Source organism: Mizuhopecten yessoensis, unplaced genomic scaffold, assembly GCF_002113885.1.
Source record: "Mizuhopecten yessoensis strain PY_sf001 unplaced genomic scaffold, ASM211388v2 scaffold8931, whole genome shotgun sequence".
In the NCBI taxonomy this organism is placed as follows: domain Eukaryota; kingdom Metazoa; phylum Mollusca; class Bivalvia; order Pectinida; family Pectinidae; genus Mizuhopecten; species Mizuhopecten yessoensis.
The window spans coordinates 721,780-749,547 of NW_018407794.1; the positions used below are offsets into that span (position 1 = coordinate 721,780).

The following is a 27,768-nucleotide window of genomic DNA, read 5'->3' on the forward strand; positions in this document are numbered from 1 at the left end:
AACACTTTAAACGACTTCTTCTGAAGAACTGGTAGTTATAAAATCTTAATATTTGGCAGGTGGCTTCCTGGGAAAGAGCCAAACAAAGTTTGCGAATGAAAATGACCTTGACCTACTTTCAAGGTCACAGCGTTCAAATATGTCAAACAGTTCAAACAGCTTCTTCTGAAGAATTAAAAGGCATAAAATTATAATATTTGGCTGGTGACTTCCCGGGATAGAGCTCACCAAAGTTTGCAAATGAAAATGACCTCAACCTACTTTAGAGGTCACAGAGGTCAACAACATTTTAATGGATTTGTTCTTGAGAACTAAAAGGAATGGATTCATAAGATTTGGCTGGTAGCTTTTTGGAATAGAGCTAACCAATTTGAGAAGGAAAATGACATTGACCTACTTACAAGATCACAGGGGAAAATATGTCAAGCAACTTCTGAAGAAGAATCAAAAAGCATAGAATCTTATAATAATATTTTGCTGGTAGTTTCAACAGATGGAGCCAACAAAGTTTGCAAGGGAAATATTTTTAGTGCAATATAATATTTAATGAGAACACTTTGCTATGACTGCTTAAATATTCAGGTGAGCGATACAGGCCCTCTTGGGCCTCTTGTTGGGGTATGGATTTATGTAATTTTATTTTATTTAAAAAGTAATCAATGTGTGTGTTTGTGTGTGTACAATGTACATACTTGCCAGCTCTCCCTATTTAGGAGGGAGACTCCCGATTTTGGACCCTAAAATTGAGCATTTTTAACCAGTGAATTAGCTAACTATATCTATTTTCTAAGGCCTGGTGATTTCACCTGAAAAACCAGCTCAAACGGTGTCCATACACACATTATATTTATGCTTTTAATTCTGAGAACGCATAATCTCCCCAATGTAAAATTAAAACAGTTGGCAAGTATGTTATAGAAAATATTGAAATAAATAATTAACTTTTATTTCCAACATTTTTGAAACTGACAATATATATCCTACTATAAAATGAACGTTGATTATATCGATACAGCACACTAATAAACATAATGTATTTTTTTACCAAATACTGTGACCAAAAATATCTGATAATTTCTTTTTTTTCAACATAACTTTGCATAAATAAATGCTTGTCATTTCATCCGTTGTGTTACACATAACACATCGTAACACATCGGATGAAATGACAAGCATTTATTTATGCAAAGTTATTTTGAAAAAAAATATATCAGATTTTTTTTATGCACCAATAGGCAAAATAAGGCCAAAATGTCCTACAGCTTGCAGGACTCTGGTTTAGTTACAGCATAGATACAAAGCAAAAATAATCCCTGAAGTGTGCCTTCTTTCATCTTTTCATTTCACTGTTACAGGATGGTACCAGAGGAGCGTGTATTAGAGATAGAGATTGAACAAGGCATGAGGGATGAACAGGAATATCCTTTTGTAGCTGAAGGTAGGTCTACAGGATTCTACAGTTATCTCCCTTTGTTGCTGTAGGGTCACATTCACGTTTCCCGGTCGAAATGGTTCAGGTGGCATAGAAATATTCCACGAGAAACGAGTGCACTTGTACCAAGCTACAGAGCTAAAAAATGCAGTTGTGGAGAATAAATAAAAGCATTTTAAGAAGTATATGTCCTTCATCCACCCGTCCACTAAATTATATAATGTATCTTAAAATCTAGCAATAGTCAGCATTTCAATTGAATATTCCTGAGGTCAGCCTCGGTTCAGATCTGCACATGTCGTTTTCTTTTAGCTAGGTTCAACCGTTTCAACTAGTTGAACTGGATATCCGAAAGGGGCCTAGGTATACCTAAAACATTCTGAGGATATCAGTTATTGTAGGTGAAGGTATGCCTATATGGGCTACAGGATTCTAGAGTTATCACCATCTGTTGCTGATGGTATCTGTACATGACTCTGGGCTTATCATCCTTAGTAGCTGAGGGTAGGCCTTCGTGATTCAAGAGTTATCTCCCTTCATTGCTATAAGTAGGCCTTCAATTTTCATGAAATATTACTCTTTGTTCTCTTAAGGTAGTTCTACAGGGCCTACCTGATTCTGGAGTGATCACCCATTTATCTGAGGCCCCTTTTGCATATCTGGTTCAATCAGTTGAAATAGTTAAACCTGAAAGAAAACTACACCTGAACTTTCTGATTAAATTTTAAGTGCATCAATTTTGCAAGATATGATATGTTTGGTGTAAATTCCAGATATAACTGTATAACAGATCTAAATACTCATGATTCTGTTTCACTACTGAGTGGTACCTAGAGACCACGTGAGAGGTGCGTGCACATCTTCTTGCATTTAGCGATCGATCTTCTAACTTGGTCAGCGACGGACAATTCCTCTCTGACAAAAACTTCATATCTATCAAACAATTTGATATTTTATGAACTCTAAACATTCGTATACAGTGACAAAAGTTACACGTGACTAATTGTCAACTTATCTATAGACGTGCACAGCACGGTAGGCCGACAATAGACTGCAATCAGTCTTGCGCCACACACACTGATCACCGTCCACGGTGTGACCGCCATATTGGCAAGACTAGAACAAAGGAAATCCAGAGCAAACTAATGATGTTGAAGCAGGACGGCAAGAGTGGGAAGCACCAACGCATAGTTGGAGAATTCAACCTAGTTGGATAAATCTCCAAAACTATGGACCAATTGCCAGTGGCGAAAGTTAAAAAACCCTCGACCACTCACCCCACGACCACGGGTCAAATTCAAAATGGCGGAAAGCCCCAGCCAGCCTGTAGTACGGCCAATCCTACACCAGTAATGACTGGATCAGTGGATAGCAATCCACTGTTAAAATTTGCATCGGCCATTACCACATCGCTATCCACGATGTTGGAAAATCAGAAACAGATGCAGGTGGAATCACGGCAGTTCATTAATGGTTTAGTGGCCACCAAAATTGATGAGTGTCGAAACCGTGATCAATTCATGAGACAAAAGGGACTCCTGGGCCCTAACACTACAAGTGCGTCAAACTCATTAAGTGCGACGGATACACAAGCTATGGAATGTGACGAATCAGTCGACATTTGCCAACAAATTGACGACTTATTAGAGCCTAATGATACGGCCACGGACAATACAGATGATCAGGCCTGCGAGGTTCAGGACGATAACATTGACATAGATATTCTTGCAGAGCTGTCCGAGACATATGCCTATAATGATGCAGTTGGGTCGGACATGGACCCTAAACTTGCCACACTGGTGAACAATATCTTGTCACAAAATGTGACAGATGACAAAATCAAGCCAATGTTGGATAAATACAATCGGCCTGCCAACGTTGAACTATTGCAGTGTCAAAAAGTGAACCCCGAAATCTGGGGAAAATTGAGAACTTTGACTCGAAGTCGGGACATCAAACTGCAACGCAGTCAGCAGCGGTTAGTCAAAGGACTGATTCCGCTAGTTCAGGTTGTGGACACTCTTCTCAAACAGAAGAGTGAGAAGAAAGATATAGACATTTCGTCAGCAGTAAAACTGCTGTTTGAATCTTTTCACTTAATCACCAGTGCTACATAAGAGATCAGTCAACGTCGTCGGGAGTTTATCAAACCTGACTTAAACGGACAATACACACAACTGTGTTCACAACAGAACACCCCAACGGTTTCTAAATTATTCAAGCTGACACATTTAACAAAACATATATTAATTAACTTTTTAATCCTTGAGGAATGAGCTTCAGTTGTGTTGTTTGTTTTATTTCTACAGGGGAACCACACATAGATGGGGAACCAGGTGATCTGAGATTCAAGATCAGACAGGCAAAGTAAGTCACAAACAGCTGTGCTAGTCTTCAAAACAATGTAAAGTTGATTTTGTTTCCTCTTAATTTGTGTAAAGAAGATGATGTATCTCTGTAGAACAGAGACTTACAAACATGTTATCTAGATATGTTGATCCAGATTCCACTGGGTGAGATGGGGTAATCATCTCATCTCTGAATTCAAGATATTTTGACTAAATTTGTGTTAATTTTCTGGCACGCATTAAAAGTGCAAGTACAACTGAGGTGATAGCTGTCAAAAAATAAGTTGAAAAAGGAACTAGGAAAGGCTTAGACATTTCACAGTAGTCAAGGAAACCAAAACACAGGTTCATGTCTTTGTCTTTATGTACAGTGTTCAAATAATATCTAAATTGCAGACATCGACGATTTGAGAGAAAGGGAGATGACCTGTACACCAATGTCACCATCAATCTGGCTGATGCCCTCATAGGCTTTGAAATGGAAATTCCCCATTTAGATGGCCATTTGGTAAGCTATAGTGTAAAACAAGGATTTTATGTCTCAAATTCCCCATTTAGATGGCCATTTGGTAAGCTTTAGTGTAAAACAAGTATTTTATGTCACTCTAATTCTCCATTTAGATGGCCATTTGGTAAGCTATAGTGTAAAACAAGTATTTTATGTCACGCTAATTCCCCATTTAGATGGCCGTTTGGTAAGCTATAGTGTAAAACAAGTATTTTATGTCACTTTAATTCCCCATTTAGATGGCCATTTGGTAAGCTATAGTGTAAAACCAGGATTTGATGTCTCTCACTTTTAGATCATTTGTATTTAAAAGGTAACCATAATTGTTGAATTTTGGAATAATTGAAAAGTTTTCCCGAAAGAAGGAAACCTAATCTCCTTTAGTAAATAGATTTTTCACAATGAGTGACATTTGTTTATCAAATTAAATAGCTCAAGTTGTTTAACTTTCAAACTAAAAAGAAGACAGGGTTTACCAGATGTGTTTAAGAAAAAAAGAAAAAAATGTGAATTAGATAACTATCATTACCAAAGGTCACAAATTGTGGATTTTCTTTCTACCTCAACACATTAAACAGTGTTGTTTTGTAATTCTACTTTAAATAATAAATATAAATCAAAACAGAAAACAAAACCACTTTTGGAGGCATCTCTTTTGATGTCAATGATTCGCAAATGACGTCATATAATTGTTGACACTTTATTGTGACATCATATAATTGTTGACACTTTATTGTGACATCATATAATTGTTGACACTATCATATTTGAAGATCATGAGGTAAAAAATACCTCAGCATGGATTCTCTTATAACTAATAAAATTGCTTACTATGCATAACACATTAATGTGTTATCCATACAAAAAAATCAATGGTTAAACTTAAACACCCGGCCTGATCATATCACATACAAAGGTTATTACTGTAGAAAGTATTCTATAACTCACAGCCAAGTCCCCCTAGGCATCTTCATATGACTCAAGCTGCTGTTAGGATATAAAATTCTGAAAAAAATGTTGATTCTCGCAAAAATCAAGAGATTATGTAGATCCTGACCTGTCTTTTCATGCCATGTTGATAGCCATTGTCATTGACGTAGATCCTGACCTGGCCTTTCATGCCATGTTGATAGCCATTGTTATTGATGTAGATCCTTACCTGTCCTTTCATGCCATGTTGATAGTCATTGTCATTGACTTAGATCCTGACCTGTCCTTTCATGCCATGTTGACAGCCATTGTCATTGACGTAGATCCTGACCTGTCGCCATGTTGATAGCCATTGTCATTGACGTAGATCCTGACCTGTCCTTTCATGCCATGTTGATAGTCATTGTCATTGACTTAGATCCTGACCTGTCCTTTCATGCCATGTTGACAGCCATTGTCATTGATTTAGATCCTTACCTGTCCTTTCATGCCATGTTAACAGCCATTGTCATTGATGTAGATCCTGAACTGTCCTTTCATGCCATGTTGACAGCCATTGTCATTGATGTAGATCCTTGCCTGTCCTTTCATGCCATGTTGACAGCTATTGTCATTGATGTAGATCCTTACCTGTCCCTTCATGCCATGTTGACAGCCATTGTCATTGATGTAGATCCTTTCCGGTCCTTTCATGCCATGTTGACAGCCATTGTCATTGATGTAGATCCTGACCTGTCCTTTCATGCCATGTTGATAGTCATTGTCATTGACTTAGATCCTGACCTGTCCTTTCATGCCATGTTGATAGCCATTGTCACTAACGTAGATCCTGACCTGTCTTTTCATGCCATGTTGATGGCCATTGTCATTGACGTAGATCCTGACCTGTCCTTTCATGCCATGTTGATGGCCATTGTCATTGACGTAGATCCTGACCTTTCTTTTCATGCCATGTTGATAGCCATTGTCATTGATGTAGATCCTGAACTGTCCTTTCATTCCATGTTGATAGCCATTGTCATTGACGTATATCCTTACCTGTCCTTTCATGCCATGTTGACAGCCATGGTCATTGATGTAGATCCTGAACTGTCCTTTCATGCCATGTTGATAGCCATTGTCATTGATGTAGATCATGACCTGTCCTTTCATGCCATGTTGATATTCATTGTCATTGACGTAGATCCTGAACTGTCCTTTCATGCCATGTTGACAGCCATTGTCATTGATGTAGATCCTGAACTGTCCTTTCATGCCATGTTGATAGCCATTGTCATTGACGTAGACCTGTCCTTTCATGCCATGTTGATAGCCATTGTCATTGATGTAGATCTTTACCTGTCCTTTCATGCCATGTTGATAGCCATTGTCATTGACGTAGATCCTGATCTGTCCTTTCATGCCATGTTGATGGTCATTGTCATTGATGTAGATCCTTACCTGTCCTTTCATGCCATGTTGATGGTCATCGTCATTGATGTAGATCCTTACCTGTCCTTTGATGCCATGTTGATAGCCGTTGTCATTGATGTAGATCCTTACCTATCCTTTCATGCCATGTTGATAGCCATTGCCATTGATGTAGATCCTGACCTGTCCTTTCATGCCATGTTGATTGTCATTGTCATTGATGTAGATCATGACCTGTCCTTTCATGCCATGTTGACCGCCATTGTCATTGACGTAGATCCTGACCTGTCCTTTCATGCCATGTTGATAGCCATTGTCATTGATGTAGATCCTGACCGGTCCTTTCATGCTATGTTGATAGCCATTGTCATTGATGTAGATCCTTACCTGTCCTTTCATGCCATGTTGATAGCCATTGTCATTGACCTAGACCTGTCCTTTCATGCCATGTTGATAGCCATTGTCATTGATGTAGATCCTTACCTGTCCTTTCATGCCATGTTGATAGCCATTGTCATTGTGCTGGTTTAGGTGCACCTAGTCCGTGACAAAATCACTTGGCCTGGTGCTAGGATGAGGAAATCTGGAGAAGGGATGCCAAACTATGAAAACAATAATGTAAAAGGAGCATTATTCATCACCTTTGATATAGATTTCCCTAAGGGCACCCTTACCAAAGAGGACCAGGATCGTAAGTATAAACAAAACGGAATTTGTGTTACATTACAAAAAAGCAACTTAAGTCATTCTTGGTTTAATGTTATATTTTGTAGACAATTTTACATTGATTTTAATTGAGCTAAAATAAAACTGTCTTGCATATCAAATTGTATAAGAGATGGAAATTGATTTCGAAACAAATGACTGATTTACAATTTGAAAATTAAATGTTGATATGACGTATTTAAAACTTAGCATGGAGATAAGATGCAACTTCGAAAATGAAAAGTAGAATCAAATTCTATTTTTTGGTATTTTTCTTTTAAAAGTTTGATTTATAGCTCTATATGTTTTTGTCTTATTGAGTTCAAATATGTCATATGCTGTTTAAAAAGTGTCATATGCTGTTTAAAAAGTGTCATATGCTGTTTAAAAAGTATAGCTTACTGTAATACACTTTTTTTTTATTTCAGAAATAAGAGAGATTTTGAAACAGGAACCAAAGAAAGTTATTTATAATGGACTTCAAGCAAATTTATTTGCATAACAAACAACATTTTAGGGATATAATTAAAACATGGGATCTCAAAAAGTTTTTCTTTTAAAAAGATTTCATCATGTTGTTTAAAGAATTGTCATGTTAGTAGCTTAATGAGGTATGTGAGGAAAACCTGTCATAATTCATTGTTTATATTAAGGATTAAGGACTCTATCGTACGTGTATCATGTACTTGGTTATCAGAAGAGTTCCAGAAAATTGTAATTGCCTAAGGGCGATAACTCTTACTTTGTTGTAAGGTAGCATGTAAACGTAAATACTTGCTGTATACTGTGAACATTAAAAACCCTGTCATCATGTTTTATAAATGATCATCTGATTCACTGATTCACAACAAATTTAGATGGATAGATAAAAAAAGCATGCATGCATTCACAACACTCAGGAATTTTTTATTTATTAGTTAATGTATCAAAATGAATTTATATTATCTGACCTGTGCAGTTACTGTACAATGGGAAATTTTTGCCCAGTCAAACTGTTCCTTTCACAAAAAAATCCATATTTTCATGCCCAGTGCTAATTTTGCCCTCAAATGCAATTACCATAACACGTTACCAAAACACGTTACCATAACGCGGTGTTAGTTGTGAACATTTGTTTGCTCTCTGCATAAAATCATTCTTATTATTGAAGTAGAAAAGATGAAAATTTCCTGGGCCGTTTTCGTGTAAACAGTCAAACCGGTCGGACCACAGTTGTTTGTTTATTAAATAAGGTCGGACCTAGTAATTTGATGCTGCTTTCATACGAGCCTTGGCAAAGCATTGCAAGGCCTGCAGAATACCCGAAATTGTTACATTTATAAACGGACAAACCGGTTGTTCCGCATAAAGGAAAAGGCCCCTGGTATACAGTTGTTAAGGGAAGTAACTCTTAACACTACTGTAAGGTAACGTGAATCCTCAAGTACCTGCTGCATCCTGTGAAACTTTGATGTAAAATGTTTTGTTGTGTAATATTCCAATTACTGTGAAACCTTGTGATGTAAGAATGATGAAAAACAATTTAAAGAAGCTTTTTGAGAAATCACATTGACATACTCTGAAAAAGCCATCAAGTCATCGATAAAACATTGACCTAAATTGAAGATACCAGTTACTGTACAATACAACATTATAACAAGTACATTTTACTATTGACTCAATATCAAATCCATTGTGAAATATGACCATCTAAGTATATCTGTAGATTTCATTGCTACATTGAAATAATATTGATTTAAAACAATTAGTGCCGTTTACCTGAAATTGTCACAAGTTCTATATTTCTGGTAACTGTACTGTAGACATGCTTACTTTGACCCTTCATACTTGTCAATACTGCTGATTCCTCAACCACATATTGGACTTTTGAGATGGAAAGAATTCCGTGCATATTGCTTTTTGCTTCAATCAATTAGTTCATGACAGAGAGCAGTTAAAACTATTGCTTTTTGCATTATTACTTTGTCAAAAAAGGGTAGATTTTTGACCTCAATAGATTTCAGGTTGGCAAGTATGACCATTTAGAACAAAATGACAGCCCATTTATGAAGGTAATATGCAAGTATTTATGCAAAGGTCTAAATATACTGGTATTCAAAATAATCTCTGACAGGGCCATTTTATTCCGATTATAAATGTGTATTTACAGTATCAATTGTATTTACATAATAACTGTTGTATGTGATACAAATACTGAGACAAGGAATGAAGTACTGCTACATTTAGATAGTGTGTAATAAGAAATGCATTCTCCAATACCTTTTTTTCTCAAAATATTTTATTTCATATCTGTGTGATGCACAAAGGTCATCTTAGTTAATTAAACAAATTTCTTATAAAACTTAAACCAAAGATGAAATGTTTCATTTTTTCCCCAAAGTTTTAGTGGAATGCAAACTTAATTAATTTCCCCATAAAATCAATTAAAAATATAATTTTCAGCATTTTTGCCCTCAAGCCCATTTTCGTCTCTGTGAAATCGTATGAAAGTAATTTATAGAAACTACAATAGGGTTTACTTAGTATAGACTTTCAATGTGTGATAGGGAGTGATTTTAATGTATGGGTGTACACACAGGGTTATGTTTCATTAAAGAAACAAAAACGAATAAAAACACCCTTATACACTATTACTGTCAATGATATACATAATGTTAAGGAGTAGTTGGATTTCTGTCATTTATTTAGTTTTTAATGTGCCAGATCCCTGTGGGTATACATGGACAATGTGGGAATTCTAGGGTTAGTATTGTGTTAATGTGCGGGTTCATTCGTTGTAACATTGCTGTGTAATGTATTCACTTGTGAAAGCTACCATATATGAGAACTATATGAAGATGTTATTTGTACCTTAATAGTGAAAGATACTCGTGCATGATAATCATCAGAAGATCTATGAATCCTGGAAGTGTTGGTTGTGTGTGTGTGAAAAAAATGGCATTTTTTGTTCATGATGGTGATGATATCATGCAAATTGGTGGGGATGGAGTTGTGGACAAGGGAGGATTGGTTAGGCTGGAGAGGGGAGTGAAAACCAGAGAGTGTAGAGATACGTTGAATACATGCTTATTGTTTTGTAAACCAGTTTTATTGTCACGTTTTTCAACATTTGTGGTGTAACAGTAACAGAGAGATTTTCTAAGCGAATTTAGTTTCAGTTTTAGGTTTTTAACAATGTTTTGCATGTAATTTTCTACACAAATCCCTTAAAAATCACTGTGAAACTAAAGCTCTGCTGCTTACAGTAGTGGCAGGGATAAGTACCACAAGATGTTGTCAGAGAGTCTGACAGGTTTTACATTTCCAGCGAGGAAAATATCTAATTTTTCGATTGTTTGTTAACTAGTGTTCATTGCATTGATTTGCAGAGTTGATAACAGGATTATCACTCTCTCCTGTGTATATGTATACCGGGTATCAAGCATTCTGCTTGATTGTATATATGACTTGTCTTGTGTGACAAGAATGTATCTTAATGACGCTATCAAGTTCTTTAACTGACTTCAAATACGTGAAAATGATAACATGCCATTTCATTCTTCAACTATAATTCATTTATGGGAGAAGGCTTGTACAGGCTATGGCTGTTGTTTTGATCCATTTGGTTTGTTATGATAAAATATTTTGTATTGAATTGAATAATTGAATTGAACAAATAATTCATTGTAAGGGCTTAGTGAAAGGGTTATAAACGACTCAGAAAAGTGCTAATGTACTACAGAGCATGGCAAATATTGGTAGGATTCCCTACCCCACAGTGCATATCTGTGCCATGTTCGAGGTGTAGCAAGTCACTGTGTCTACTCATAGACTTGTCACTGGTAATATATTACAAAAACCTCATTAGCTTAACTACATATTTACACAAAACTTTCGTCTGGTATATCATGTTTTCAAAATTAATGAAATTTATAACTAAAACTACATGTATAATATACTATAGTGATTTAAATGATCACATGCCAACATTATTCCTCTCATATAATGCACACAAATACGCTTCGAATAATGCATAAACAATTAAAAATGGAAATTTTAAAATTTTACTTGGGATACTATACAACTTTACTTAGCTTACGATAACATTTTATTTAGCTTACCTGAAAGCTGTGACATATTTAATAACTGGACCCTGGAAAACACAATTATCCTCAAACTATTGGTTGAGCAGCATTGGAGAATTTCTGATAACTAATTGGATTATGTTGATACACTTTTGTGAAGTAGATCAATAGTTAATTATGAATGAAAGATTATTTTGTTTTCATGAGTGCTTTGGGGGAAATGTCGCTGTATAAAATGACTTTTGTACTCTCATGTTGTCCTAATGATTTCATTAAAAAACACTTCAATATTTTTCCTATAATAATTGTTTGGTATTATTTCCATTCTTGCTTGGATGTCCAGCCTAGAGTATCCTTAGGCAAAGTGGACCCAATTTTGCATAAACCAATGGGGTGCCCCCCTCTAAGGGGCAGAGAGGCGGGGTCCGAGAGAGATAATTGAGATGAGTCTGTAACATACTTATCCTTCTGTATGAATAGAGGAATTTAATTCCAGGTTGGGTTCATCACTTTAGCGTTTTACGGACCGTCGCTGATAAGTCTTCATATTTGTATGAAGATGCCTTTAATTTAGGCCTACATCAATTGCTTTATTAGAATAAAACCTGTTTTACCCCTTACAAGATATTGGGAGCAATACATACTAGGCCCTAGAGTTCGTTTGTTCTGACAGAAGTGAATGGGGTGTAGTTGACTGAATACATCTCTAATGGTCAGGTAGTTTTACGATAGTGCTTTTCACCAAAGAAAATGAAATACATTAACTGTCATTTCAGAAAACTCTTTCTTCATTTTGCAAATGATCTCACATTTTGTATTACCAAATAAAGTTTCATTAGATGCCCTATGCAATAGGGATATTCTTTCATATCTTCATAACAAATTATATCAACTGCTATAAATCAATATACACCGACTGACCCACCCAACTTTTGTAAAACCTGGAGGGATTTTAACCTAATTTGGTTAAGAGCATCCTTGGGCAAACGGGAGTAAACTATGTAAACTGTAGTGGAGCCCCCTTAGGGGCAGAGGGACAGGACCTATTACGGGGGATAAAGGGATAATTGTTTGATATGCTCCTTCTTTATGAATGGAGGGATTTTAATCAGGTTATGTGGAGAGCATCTTTTGGCAAAAGAGACTCGGAGTGTGTCGTTTCCCTTTGGACGGAAGGGCAGGCCCAAAAGAGGAATTAGTGTGAATCTTTAAAATCATTCCTATTTTATATGAATGGAAGATTTTAACTAAATTCCGGCTATAAAATAGGGGACTTAAACATTGTTTTGGTAAACAGAGGGTTTGGCTGTCTATGGCAGAAAGGCAGTGCCCAAAAGTGAAATTCTGGTTAAATCGTAAAAAAATCCTCTGCACGATTTTAGGGATTCTACCTAATTTGGTCAAGAGCATCTTTGTGCAATGAGATTTAATGTTGTACAAATAGAGGATGTGGTCCCCTTAGATGAAAGCTGTATGGCCCAATATGGGAAATAGGGGTAAATGAAGGCTCCACCGGTTAATACCACATTAAATCCCATAGGGCCAAGACACTATATATCCTTTTTAGCTCACTTGGCCATTAATACCTGAATGTTACTCTCCAAATATCATCACCTTTGACCTTTTGGTCATTCGGAAGAAGTCGTTTAAAGATGTTAACATATTTACCTCTGTAACCTTGAGTATGTTTGAAGGTAATTCATTTGAACAAACTTTGTAGCCCTTTATCCCAGTATGCTTCTGGCAAAATAGCATCGCCCCATGCCTTCTGGTTATTCAGAGGAAGTCGTTTAAAGTTTTAGGGGTATATTTGATCCCTGTGACCTTGAATATGGATGAAGGTCATTCATTTGAGTAAGCTTGGTAGCCTTCATGCCTGCATGTTACTCTCCAAATATCATCACATTTGACCTTCTTGTTATTTATAAGAAGTCGTTTACAGTTTTTGACATATTTGACCAATGTAACCTTCAATAGTTTAAAGGTAGTTTATTTGAACAAACTCGGAAGCCCTGCATCCATGTATGCTTCTGGCCAAATATCATCTTCGTAGGTCTTTAGGTTATTCAGAAGAAGTAATGTAAGATTCAACTAATTTGACCACTGTGACCTTGAGTATGGGTGAAGGTCATTCATTTGAATAAACTTCACAATATGTTTCTGGTAAAATAGCATTACCCTAGGCCTTTTGATTATTCAGAAGAAGTCGATTAAATGCTTTGTTGATTCCTGTGACCTTGAATGTGGGCGAAGGTTATTCATTTGCAAAAAAGTGTGTAGCCCTTCATCTCAGCATACTACTGGCCAAATATCACCGCCGTTACTTTTGGTTGGACAGAAGAAGTCGTTTAAAGATTTCAACATATTTGATCCCTGTAACCTTGAATATGTTTGAAGGTAATTCACTTGAACAAACTTGGTAGTCCTTTATCCCAGTATGCTTCTGGCAAAATATCATCACCCCAATCCTTCTGGTTATTCAGAAGAAGTCCTTTATTTGTTTTGACATATTTGGCCCCTGTGACCTTGATTATGGCTGAAGGTCATTCATTTGAATGAATTTGCTAGTTCTTCATGCTTGCATGCTACTCTCCAAGTATCGTCACTTTTGACATTTTGGTTATCCAAAAGATGTTTAAAGTTAATTCATTTGAACAAAGTTGGTAGCCCTTTAATCCATTATGCTTTTGGCAAACACTCTAGGCTTTCTGGTTTTTCAGTAGAAGTCGTTTAATCTTTTTTTTACATATTTGATCGCTGTGACCTTGAATATGGATGAAGGTAATTTATTTGAACAAACTTGGTAGTCCTTCATCCTTGTATGCCTCTGGCCAATTATCATCACCCTAGGTTTTTAGGCTATTCAGAAGAAGTCATTTGAATTTCAACTTAATTGACCACTGTGACCTTGAGTATGGGTGAACAAACTTGGAAGCCCTTTAATTTTTTAAAGGTAATTTTTAGACAATTGACCCGTGTGGCCTTGAATATGGGCAAAGGTCATTTATTTAAACAAACTAGGTAGCCCTTCATTCCAGGTGAACGCAATGTAACAATAAGTGTTTTTAATAAAATATTCATGACATGCTATGCTCTTTAATCGGTCTTCCTGTTTATCTTAAACATGTTAAATTACGCAATATAAGAATGACCTTATAGGAAACAAACAAAGACAACCCAGTCTTTGTTTCTCTGCATTAGATCCAGTTATTTTGCCGCTTTTACTTCCCAGTCTCTCTTACCGCAGTTCAATATCTATAGTATACTTTTAGCTCACCTGGTCCGAAGGAGGGATTTTATCCAAATTTGGTCTGGAGCATCATTGGGCAAAGGGGATTCAATTTTGTATAAATTGTGGGTGTTGCCTCCCTGGGGTCAGAGGGGTAAGACCTAATAGGGGAATAAAGAGGTAAAACCTTTACAATCCTTCTTCTTCCAAAGGAATTTCATCCAAGCTTTTGTATCAACAGAAGGTGTGGCTTCTCTTGGTGCAGAGTTGGAGGGACCAAAAGGGGATTTTGAGGTTTAAATCTTTACATTCCCCTTCTTCTATACCATAGGAGGAATTTATGTAGTGAGAATAATTTCCCATGGCTGCGTTATTATCCAGGTGAGCGGTATAGGCCCTCTGGGCTTCTTGCTTATTAATTTACACTAAGCATTGTTTAATGTTAATAATATGCATTGACAAGCTTAAGATTGTCACAAAAAAGAGAGTCACAGGCTCAATTCTATTAAAAATAATTTAAACAAATTCTTCTGAATAACTTAAAGGTCTATGATGATGATATATGGTCAGTAGTATGCTGGGATGGAAGGCAAATGAAATGGTTCAAATGAATGACATTCACATATATTCAAGGTCACAGGAGGCCAAAAATTGAAATGTTTCAATATTGTCTTTTGAATAACCAAAATAATAAGGGTGATGATATATTGCCAGAAACAAGCTGGGCTGAACATCTACCAAATTAGTTCAAATTAATGGCCTGACTAATATTCAAGGTGACATGGGTCAAATGTGTTTAAAGCCTTTAAACGACTTCCTTTAAATAACCAAGAAGCCTATGTTGTTGATATAAACATGCTGGGATGGAGCGCTACCAAGTGTGTTCAACTGAATGGCATTGGCCTATATTAAAGGTCAAAGGGGTCGGTTGTCTTAAAAACATCGTGAAAAATCGTTTCTTCTGAATCATCAAGAGACTTAGGTTGATGTTATTCTGCCAGCAACGTGCTGGAAAGAAGGTCTACTAATTATGTTCAAATGGATGTTTGACCTGTAATCAGGGTTACAGAGGTAAAAAATGTTTAAAATCTATAAACGCATTCTGCTGAATAACCAAGAAGGCTCTGGTGTTGATATTTGGCCAGCAACATACAGGGATAAAGGGCTTCGAAATTTGCAAACTAATGACCTTCACACATATTCAAGGTCACAAAAATCTTTTGTACAAATAACCTTCAAACATTTTCTTCTGAATAACCAAAAGGACCAGGATTATGATATTTGGCTAGTAAGATGCTGTGTTAAAGAGTTACCAAGTTGTTTCAATGAGAGACATTCATCCATGATCAAGGGCACGGGGGTCAACAATCTTTAAAATCTTTAAACAACTTCCTTGGAATGAACAAATAAACCATAGTGATATTGTTTGGCAAGTAGCATTCAGGGATGAACGGGTAATAAGTTTGTTCAAATGAATAAACTTTATCCATATTCAAGGTCACAGGGGTCCAATATACTTTAAACAACCTATCCTGAATTACCAAATAGTATAGGTTGGTATTATTTTGCCAGTAGCACGCTCAGATGAAAAACTATCAAGGTTTATTTTTATGCGACTGACATTTATCAATTTTTAAGGGCATATTTGGTAAAATGTGTATAAACCTTAAAATGGCTAAATCTCAATAAACGAAAGTTTAGGGTGGTTGTAGTTGGCAAGTTGCATGCTTAGATTAAAGGGTTATGTGGATTGTTCAACTTAATGACCTTGTTCGACTTTCAACGTCACAGGGGTCTAACGTGTTTAAATGTTTTAACAGATTCTGTTGAATGACTTGTAGTCATAAATACTGATTTATTGCCTGTAGCTTTATTTTAGACCCCTTTCAAGGTTAGAAGAGGGATATTAATATCAGGTGAGTAATGCAGGCCCATTGGGCCTCTTGTGTTAGTAATATATATTGGAACAAGCCAACAGTTTTCAGGTAGTCAAGAAATGAGGAGATATTATGTACAAATGAATGTATATACGTTTAAGAAAAAAGCTTTAAGACTTGTTATGATAGCAATCTTCTGGTGTTAGTTCCAGGTGAATGCATTATAATAATGAGTTTTATTTAAATTATTCGTGACATGCTATGGAGTGTGATTTGGCTTCCTGTCTACTTAAAAACATGTGAGATTACGCAATATATAACTGACCTTGTAGGAGACGGGTAAACAAAACCTCGTCATGAGGCCTTTCTGTATAACTAGGACACCACCCAGCAATATAGGTTTGATGGTGGAATTTGTTTTCTCTGCATTTACTCTAGTCATTTTGCCACTGTTACAACGCAAGCATTCTAAACCGCAGTTTGATATGTATAGAATAAAGTTAAAAGTCACCAGCTTACTTCAAGTACACCACATATGTAAATAGTAATAGTCTATTTTGTACTATTTTACAGTAAAGAATTTTATATGTTAATAATATTAAGTGACAAAATTGTCACGGAAAATATATTAATATATGGAAATCCTGTTGGTTCCTTGTTAACATTCAGAGTGGTGTCTATTCATACTAGGTCATGAAGTGTTCCCTTGTTCAGTTCCAAATAGATAGAAATGAATTGGGTTGTAGTTGTTGATTACGTGTATAATGGTCTAGTCACTTGTCGGTTGTGCTTTCAGAGACAGTGACATGGCATATTCTTGTGTATGCGCTACACCTGATGTGTTTTTATCATGTTAATTTGCAGGTAGCTCCCCTACCTACGTGGTGTTTGTTGCGGGCTCATTGGCAGGTAGCTTCCTATCCCCGCATGTTGGAATTATCGGGTCATTTGCATAAAGCTCCAGTACCTACACCCGGCGTTAGTCTGGTTTATTCAGAGGTAGCGGTGGGCTGTGACATGATGGCTCCGTACTCATGCTTACTACTGGTAATCTTGACCGGCCTTTATACTTACACTCTCGGTAAGTATTTTAATGCATTTATGTGACTATCGTACCATTTGTTAAGTCAAAATTACAGGTGTCACCTATGCTGATTATTTATTGATAATTTGTGTCTTATGGGTCTCAATTCTTCCTCCGTTTTTATGCATGATATATTTTGTGAAGGTCTTGCTTTATCATTTATAATCATAAATATTCTATTATATATAATAAGTTGTAAAGTAATGTTATATGTGTTTTATAGGCATCTTTCCTTTCTCTTTTCTTTTCTATTTTGTTTGGCGTTCTTCATCTAGAATCTATATTCTTAGGTAGGTTTCCCTTACTTCATATTTCTAGTAATTAGTTTACGTAACAAGCTGGTTGACACTGCTCTGCTGGTTGACACTGCTGGTTGACACTACCGGTGCAATACTCATTTGTTATCTCTGATTCGTTTTATTTCACCTTAAATACATCCTCCATCAAGAGCCAGGGTCAAAGTCAGAGATCCACTTTGTCTTTGGCCTTTGGATCCAAATGACCCTGACCTTTAACCCAGTGACCCTGATCTTTGGTCAGTTAACTTATTCTTTAATTCCGACCAACTTCATAATATCATAATAAAATGTTCATCAGTGAAAAATACAAAACTTGAACTTAACCTTGAACCTTTGGACCCCGTAACCTGGACCTTAGGTCAGTTGACTCCGTGTTAAGTTCTGAACAATTTTGCTTCATAATAACATTATAAAAATGTTCATTCAGTGACCTCGACGTAAAGTCAGTTGATCCATTGTTAAATTCCGACCAACTTTGTTTCAAAATGTCATAACAAAATGTTCATCAGGGAAAAGAAACAAAATTTAACCTGGACCTTTGACCCAATGACCTTGACCAGTGGTAAGTTGACTCCTTGTTTAATTCTGAACAATATTGCTTCAGTGTGTTATAACAAAATGTTCATCAGTGAAAAGATAACAAAATTGACCTTGACCTTTGACCCAGTGATCTTGACATTTTGTCAGCTCACTCTTTGTTTAATTCCTATCAACTTTGCTTCATAATGTCATAAAATGCTCATTAATGAAATTTGACCTTGATCTCTGACCCGAAGACCTTGACCTTTGGTCAGTTGACTTCTTGTTTAATTCTGATAACTTTTGATTCATAAATAAATTCTCTGTTGTTAAAAGAAAAATATTATCTGTAAACAGAATAGATTATATTTTGTTAACAGAAAAAATGTATCTGTTAACAAAATAAATGATTTGTTATTAACAGAGTAAATTATGTGTTGTTTACAGAATAAATTATCTTTTGTTAACAGAATTAATAATCTGTTTTTAACACAATAAATTATTTGTTGTTAACATAATACATTATCTGTTGTTTACAGAATAAATTATCTGTCGTTTACTGAATAATTTGTCCGTTGTTTACAGAATAAATTATCTGTTGTTTACAGAATAAATTATCTGTTGTATACAAAATAATTATCTGTTGTTAACAGAATAAATTATCTGTTGTCAACAGAATTACTTATCTGTTGTCAACATAATTACTTATCTGTCGTTAACAGAATAAATTATATGTCATTATCAGAATAAATGATCTGTTGTTCACAGAATAAATTATATGTTGTTGGCAGAATGAATAATATGTTAACAGAATAAATTATATGTTTCTAACAGAATAAATTATCCGTTGTTAACAAAAAAAAATCTGTTGTTAACAGAATAAATTATATGTTATTAACAGAACAAATGAACTGCTGTTAACAGAATAAATGTTCTGTTGTAGTCAACAGCTGTAAATGGTAATGTTATGAGAAGTTTTATAGGCGCATTTCCGTTTATTTCTGTATTCTACAAATGTAACGGAACACTTGAGACCTTGATTTTTAATTTTCAATTCCAATGATTAGTCCGAAATTGACAGGTACTTCCTTTATTTGTAGTTAATTCTGTAGTTATTGTTTGTAGTTATTTTATAGTAATTATATTGAATGGAAACAGCATAAATACTTAAAATAAAAAAAATAAGACACACTAAATAGGTAGATGCAGCGCGTAAAACAAATGTATTGCACACCATGACTATTTTGTCCTATAAGGAATCATCTGTTGTACTAAAAGTTCAAAGAATGAAATATACTCAGATCTTAAGTGTTCCCAAACATGTGTAAACATAGCAAACGGGTAAAGATGCAACTAAACTGTTAAAACGTTATTAATCTGCAAACTGTGGCAACCATAACTTACTTATAAACAAAGCTGTTCTTGTTATCAACGTCAGAAAGTATCAAACGATGAAACAAAACATTTTAAAAAGTCAAATTGGAGGAGAATTGGTCAAGAGCTCTTTGGACACGTCCCCAAGTCTAATGACTTTGGCGTGTTTATAATGGTGTCGATATCGTCGATAATTAGTCAGTGTTGGTTATTTTCTATCCATGCATACAACGGCTAGTTTGCTGCACGAGGTAACTATTTGGTAGATTTTTATACTTTTGTTGTTGTTAAATTTAGCAATTGAATACGTCACCTAGTTTGCTGCCGGTACTTTTTGTTATTTACAGTATTAACTACATGTCAATATTACTACATATAGCCACGGCCAAGGGTAAGCTCTGAATTAGATATAGCTAAATATACACAGTCAATCTAAACCCAATTGTTGAGTATATAGTTAAAGTTTTCTGCATGCCTGCTATAACTATAACTTGCGTGATATGTTATTTAAATGACCTAAGGTTAGAAGCTGTCTTTACCTTAACAGATTTATCAATAGAAATGTTCCAGTGATATCGTCCCTTCCAAGCTAAAAACGTACCACGTGTCAAAGTGAAGGTCTTTTGCATTTTTAAGATATAAATAATTTTGCGATTGGATTATATTAGTATCGATAGACATTATACTGTTTTGAACAGCTCAGACAACAACAGCACCATTTGCCGTCCGCTTGGTCAACGGTGTAACTAACAGTTCCGGCCGTGTGGAGGTCTTCCATGCCAGAGAATGGGGTACCGTGTGTGATGATATCTGGGGAAATGATGACGCACTGGTTGTGTGCAGAATGATCGGATATAGGTGAGTGCTGGTTACATCCTGGTTTATATATGGAAAAAAGATATTAAAGACGTGTTACTGATGAAGGTGAGTTACTGGTGCAGTTGACTTACTGATATGGTGAGATACTGATATAGGTGAGATACTGATACAGGTGAGATACTGATATGGTGAGATACTGATACAGGTGAGATACTGATATGGTGAGATACTAATATGGTGAGATACTGATATAGGTAAGATACTGATACATGTACTAGTGAGTAACTGATACAGGTGAGATACTGATACAAGTGAATTACTGATATAGGTGAGGTATTAATGCAGTTGAGATACTGATATATGTGAGATTTGAATACATGTGATTAGTAATATAGGCGAGATATTGAAACCGGTGGGATATTGATAGAGATGAAAGTCTGATACATTGTACTTATTTTTTTATCCGTTTTTTGATCTCTGAAATAATAATAAATCTTTTGATGAATGTTGGTTTCCATATATAAAACACATATATTATTGAGCCACTTTGAGGTACAGTGCATTTTAGTAACAAAAAATATTAGTTTTATTCTAATTTAACCTGTAATTAACTTTTTCAAAACTCATGAACTATAGTACGTAACGTAAAACAATTTTGTGACGTCCTTATTGATATGATACACGAGTCTGATCCATACTATAAAACTATCAAGTATTAACCATCGTATGACATTGCCATTATATAAACCAACCGCATTCGGATGACATTGCTATATGCTATAAATATCATGAATCGATTGTTGACGTCATCATTTTTATGTTGTTTTATTTGTAACGTTGGTTACTACTGACCTTCCTAGATAGATTGCGGGTCTATTTATTAAGTAAGCATATACGATATATACATTGTTCGAATTAAATACTTAATAGAAAAAAATGTAGTTGAAATGTCTATGAGATAAACAGATACCGAAAATGGTAAAAATAAGTATTAAACTGCTTTACGTTGACATTCATCGGCAATATGAATGCCGAACTTAACAAAGGTAAATCCAGCGTGAAGCGTACTCCATTGAATTTGCCTTTGTCCAGCCAACGCTTGCCATTTTAATGAAAGCGGAATAGATTTAACAGAAAATCTTAGACCGTTACAAAAGTAATATACAAAAGATCATAAATCCAAATACGAAATTGTATTACTTTCCAGCGAAAGATTAGTCATCGCCAGCATTTTACTTTCATTGTCTTAAGCGGTCTTACCACTGATTGATAAGCGACCCGATGCTGGGCCCTTCCTCTGCCGGCCTGACGTCATACTTTTTGTAACATGTGTTTATGTTCGTTGTGTTACATAAAGACTTTATTATAAGAACACGGTGTTATTCCTTATTGACGTGGTGGCAGCGTATTATCCATGCCTAGAAGATTATGAGAAGTTCTTTTTACACAATCAATAATATTCTATGTGTGAAGTTTCGATGACTAGTACGATATGTACACTGTTAGTAAGCGTATGCACACAAAGGTGTAAAATGTTTTGAGTTGTCCACAAAATCGAGTCGATTCGGCTACGCTGTAAGCGTATGTACAATAGTTGTTGCATATGTTCCTAAATGACTAGATTCGGCAACGCTTTGTTGCTTCCTACCCGAACGTGACAGAAAATACTTAAGTCGCTCGCGTCTTGTGACCGAGGGTGATGCCGAATTATGTCAAGAGGAATAAAATGAGGTAATATACTTTGAGTTCGACAGCGTCGCTCAGTCAGTGCGCGTAGACGAGCCTGTCGCCCACCGTGTAACCATCGTGCAATATCCGGTTCTCAGTAAGTTTTTCAATGAACACCCTGTAAAGCTAACATTGGACACCGGCGCTACATCCAACATGGTCCGGATATCCGCCGCCCGTATGTTTGGTTTTTCAATTACCCCAGAGTACCAGGTCGCTCTTCAGGCAAACTCAGGTGTTACTCCCATAGATGTCGTGGGAGAAGTGTACCGGTCTATCACTCGAGGATAACTTATCTACGACTCGATGCTCTAGTTGTGCGACAGTTAGACGTCGATATTCTGGCTGAGAACCCGTTTATTTCCCGGGATGGCATTGGTATTCGCCGAGCGAAACGGCAAATCATGATAAACGGTACTGAGGGTATCAATTATGGCGGTTCAACCAGTCGATATTTAATTCCATCGTGCGTCGTACTCAGGCTTCCCTACTACGCAATCTCCAACGCACTGTGGTTTTAGCTGGGAAATTCCGTCAGTTCTCTACGCCATGCGATTTGGAGCCCGACGCATTTTGGGCCATGGAGCCCAGTTGGACAGTCCTTCTAATGTGCATTACACGAGTGAGGAGGCCTGGCCTCCACCACAAGACATTCTCTCCGTGGATAATTCAGTGCATATAATCAATTCCACTGACTCGCCTATTGTGCTGAAAAGTGAGGAACAGCTTTGCCAAATCAGACACGTTAACAGTTCTTCTATAAAGTCGTATCATACGACCCCCTACCTACCACCATCGTGCGTAATACGCCTTGTACCAATGCAAAGCCTTTTTCACACGATGTCGTCGTTGATCCCGACTCCTGTTAAGACACAACCACCCGCCAACCAACTCGCTCCACCCAAAGTTTGATGATGTTTTCAACCCCTCCAGTTCCAAGTATAACGGCGTGAGTGGACCTATCGATGCTGTGGTGAATAAGAGTCCAACTCTTCCACCTCAGCGCAAAGGGAGATTTCCCCAGTACAACAGGGGCACCATGGAGGAGTTACAGGCGAAGTTTAATGACCTGGAGGCAATGGGTGTCTTTGCTAGATCTGAGCAGGTCGATGTGCAGGTTGAATATCCCAACGTTGGTGGTGTTTTGCGTGGAATAGGTAAATGGAACTATTTGATCATCACTGATATAGCTAAGGCCTTTTACCAAATACCGTTGGCAACTTCATCCATGAGGTACTGCGGCGACGCTACTCCATTCAAGGCCATACGTGTGTACACTTGTTCCGCCATGGGCATGCCCGGATCTGAAACCTGCCGCAAAGAGCTAATGTCAAGGATCCTTGGTGATCTTATCTAGGAAGGTTTTGTTGCCAACATCGCTGACGACTTGTGCATTGGTGGTCAGACTAATGAGGAGATTCTTCTCAATTGGCGACGTGTCCTTCTCTTACAGCAGAAGAATAATCTTCGTTTGTCAGCGTCCAAGACTGTAGTTTGCCCGAAAAGTGCGGTCGTCCTCGCCTGGATTTGGTCACATGGCGCTCTACAGTCTAGCCAACGAAAAACTGGCTGCGTTATCAGTTACCGACCCCCTGCTACCGTACAGGGCCTTTTCATTTATTCGCGCATACAAAGAACTCAGCCGCGTGCTACCCAGATATGATGACCTCCTCGACCCGTTAGATCAGGCTACAGCAGGAAAAGAATCGAGGGAGAAAGCAGTATGGTCAGATGACCTCATTAACTCTTTCAACTGCGCTAAAATGCCTTGGGCAGTAACAAAACTACCTCATCCTGGTGACTACGGATCGTGACTGACAGCTCTGTCAAAAGCAGAGGAATAGGAGCCACTATCTACATCCTCAGAGACGGCAAACTCCTATTGGCCGGCTTCTTCAATGCTAAATTACGGAAGCATCAAGTATTATGGCTACCCTGAGAGATAGAGGCATTGGGCATTGGAGCTGCCATAAAACATTGTTCTCCCTACATCATCCAAGCCTCGGGTACTACTCAGGTTCTGAAGGACAGCAGACCGTGTGTCCAGGCTTATGAAAAACTACAGCGTGGCGAGCTCTCTGCAAGTTCGAGGGTAACTTCCTTCCTATCGATCGTCAGTCGTTATTCTATACACGTTCGCCATATCGCGGGAATTGCCAATCTCCCATCTGAATCTGCCAGCAGGAATTCAATCGAATGTCTCTACTCTTCATGTTAGGTTTGCAAGTGTATAGCGGAAATTGAAGATTCTGCCGTCCGCGATGTATCCGTGAACGATTTTCATGAACAGACAGTCAACATGTCATTTACCAGCCGCGCTGTATGGCTAGCAACACAACTTGAGTGTCACGGTACTCGTCCTTCTAACAAGGCCACCAAGATCCCCGATGTCAGCGCTACCTCAATGACGTTGTTATAGCTGCCGACGGCATGCTTGTCGTTAGAGACTCTCAACCGTTCCAACCTAAACGTGAGTATATCGTTGTTCCACACACCACAATTGATGGGTTATTGACAGCCTTACATATCCGCTTCAGCCATCCGCCCAAGTATCAGACCAAGCGCCTTTTCAAGTACCTCTTTGCCCTCGACGTTGACAAGGCCAATACATCCATGTCTTCTTCGTCCCATTTCTGCAAGTCTGTAAAGTCTTTTCCAAAACACTTTCAGTCTCAGTCTTCCGTTGAGTCACCCACCGCAATCGGAGTGATATTTGCTGCTGACGTGATGCGTCGTTACCGTCAATACGTCATAATTTTGAGAGAAACTGTTTTGTAATATTTATTTTCTCATCCTCACAAAACGTTGATAATAAATCTTAAGCAAAAACCAATGTTTACTATATACTTACCTATCAAAAAGACATTTCGGGAGTCTCTACGCCGTAACGCAATTATTATCGTAGGACGAATCGTCGTGTCATTTTTTCAACCTTCAGCATCTTTAATCTCGTTGTCGTTGTTCGCACACAGTATATGTGGTCATTGTCAAGTCTGCCTGCCAAGGGGGTTATTGTTTTCAAATATAAGCTATTATATTTCTAATATATATATATTAATATGTAATGTAATTGTTTTGTGTTTTGTCAGTGTTTCGATAAGGGAGCGGATTGTTCCAAAAAATTGACATCATACGTACTGTCTACACCGTTAGAGTTACTAACTCGCCCCATATATATATATATATATATACATGTATGATAAAAAAGGATTAAATGTCCATGTGAAGAAAGTAAATATAGAAAACATAAACGACCGCCTAAAAAACTACCTGCTTCCATCCTTCACAGGGCTCTTTAGGTTTATTTTAAGAGCCATGTGAAGGGTAAAAGCAGGTAGCTGTTTAGTCGGTCGTTAAATCTTATATTTGTCTATCTATAAAAGTTTATATTAAATACATTATATTACTTATGCATATTAGTTAAATTGTCGCTCTACAATTCCATGCATAAATGCTCGCACTTATCCGCGTTAAAACACAAACCTTTTTGGTTTTTAAAATGTTCACAATAATTTCGAAATATAATTATATAATGTTTTCTTTGGATGGAGTATGTCAAATCTAAATATCTGTATATCTTATTATCGAAGAAAAAGGGAATAGGTAGATATAGTTTACTAGGTCTTTGAGGGTAACTTGTTTAGGAAATATAGACTATTTTGGCAATCCTTCATCTTATACTCTCTGTTAAATAATCATTTATTGACAAATATTTACATCTCTCTCTTCGTCAGCTTGGACAACTCTGACTGCGTAAAAATAAGCGTACACGCAATGACAAAAGGCTCGATGAATTGATACCTGTTTCGAATGTGGCGCCTGTTACGCTTCATTGAGATAACTGATCGATGACAACCATTGTTTGGTTACTTTAACATCTAGAAACATGGAGCATATTTGGGATCCATTATGTCTGATTAAATAATAAAGGGGTTCGGGCAAACTCAATACGAGTACATTATGACCGTTATAAATGAATAAAAATGTTCGACGTGCTACTGATATCGTTTAATTAAAAATGTAAAAGCGACGAAAAGAAGAAAAATGGTGTTGTTGACGGCGTATTTTCTAAATTTACCCATATATGGATGTAGATTCCCTGAAACTATATCATCCTAGCAACAACGACTACCGTAGTTACCATCGTAGCAACCCATTGTTACTGTTTGTCTATTTGTTTAGCATTTACATATTATTTATGAGGTAAATATAACGATTGACTTTTATTTTGACGGCGTATACGGTAGTATGAACGCATGTGGCATGGAAACATAGGGCGCTAATTTAATACAAAATGAAGATCAATCCTTACATATACCTTCGATCACGTTAATTATGACTATATTGTTAATGTAAAATATAACAATGAACTAAAACATAGTCACCAAAGAAATTACTTGTAAATGTATTTGTTATAGCCATGCACAGAGTGTTGGTGCTGCTTACTTTGGTGCTGGCACAGGATCGATCTGGATGGATAATGTCAGATGTGACGGCTCGGAACAAAGTCTTGAGGAGTGTCAGTTTGATGGTTGGGGAACTCATAACTGTGACCATAGTGAAGATGCAGGCGTGATATGTTTCACAGGAAATCTGGGTAACTTGTATTATAATAATTTACTTTCTCTTTGACAACACGTGAAAATGAATTAATGACTTGAATATATTTAGTTAAAATTAAGGAATAGATGAAGGTAAAGTGGTAAATATATTTTCAGACATAATCTGTAGGCTGGTTACAATAGGGAGGGAGTCATTAGGCTGACATTGAAAATATATTTCCTCCTTTCACACTATTGTGAAAAATTCAAGTTGTCTCTTCAATTTGATCACAAGTTTAGAATTTGTCACGTTGGCATTAGTTAGGAAATGTATATATATTAGCGCTTTCATTATCTTTTTCCTGACGCTTGTGTTGTTTATGTACATGAACACTCAATATGTTGTAAATGGACACTTAATGTGATGTTTATGTTCACGGACCCTGAATGTATTGCTTATGTACACAGAACCTTAATTTGTTGTTTTTTACATGTACCCATACTGTGTTGTTTTGGTACATGAACCCTTAATGTATTGTTTGTGTACACGGACCCTTTATGTGTTGTTTATGAGCACTGACCCTTGATCTGTAATTTGTTTACAGTTACCCTTAATGTGCTGTTTATGTACATGGACCCTTTATGTGTTTCTTATGTACAAGGACCCTTAATGTTTTGTTTTTGTACTTGTACCCTTAATGTGTTGTTTTTTGAGCATGGACCCTTAATGTGGTGTGTATGTACACGGACCCTGAATGTAGTGTGTATGAACACTGACCCTTAATGTGTTGCTTATTTACACGGACCCTGAATGTGTGGTGTATGTACACGGATCCTTAATGTGTGGTGTATGTACACGGATCCTTAATGTGTGGTGTATGTACACGGATCCTTAATGTGT

At 36.8% G+C, this 27,768-nt stretch overlaps 2 protein-coding genes across 2 annotated transcripts in view; both read left to right on the plus strand.

The window, feature by feature from the left end:
* The window catches only part of LOC110456853 (dnaJ homolog subfamily B member 11-like), a 13,894-nt gene extending 5,739 nt beyond the window's left edge, over positions 1-8,155 (plus strand). Inside the window, exons 6-10 of the mRNA XM_021507871.1 lie at positions 1,356-1,438; positions 3,742-3,799; positions 4,177-4,288; positions 7,160-7,319; positions 7,762-8,155. Coding sequence (XP_021363546.1) covers positions 1,356-1,438; positions 3,742-3,799; positions 4,177-4,288; positions 7,160-7,319; positions 7,762-7,835 — 487 coding nt within the window. The 3' untranslated portion in view covers positions 7,836-8,155. The remainder of the gene's footprint in view (positions 1-1,355; positions 1,439-3,741; positions 3,800-4,176; positions 4,289-7,159; positions 7,320-7,761) is intronic.
* A 9,358-nt stretch (positions 8,156-17,513) lies between these two features.
* LOC110456847 (scavenger receptor class A member 5-like) lies at positions 17,514-27,082 on the plus strand. The gene is made up of 3 exons (XM_021507846.1): positions 17,514-17,584; positions 20,478-20,637; positions 26,745-27,082. Exons 1-3 carry the CDS (start codon positions 17,521-17,523, stop codon positions 26,956-26,958), a joined length of 438 nt encoding a protein of 145 aa, XP_021363521.1. The 5' UTR covers positions 17,514-17,520; the 3' UTR covers positions 26,959-27,082.
* The last annotated feature ends 686 nt before the right edge of the window (positions 27,083-27,768 follow it).

Excerpts from the sequence above, each read along its gene's own strand:
- LOC110456847 (XM_021507846.1), top strand. The coding sequence starts at position 17,521 with ATGATGGCTCCGTACTCATGCTTACTACTGGTAATCTTGACCGGCCTT. Across the intron at positions 17,585-20,477 it reads CCTTTATACTTACACTCTCG|CTCAGACAACAACAGCACCA; the intron begins GTAAGTATTTTA and ends TGTTTTGAACAG. Across the intron at positions 20,638-26,744 it reads TGCAGAATGATCGGATATAG|CCATGCACAGAGTGTTGGTG; the intron begins GTGAGTGCTGGT and ends TATTTGTTATAG.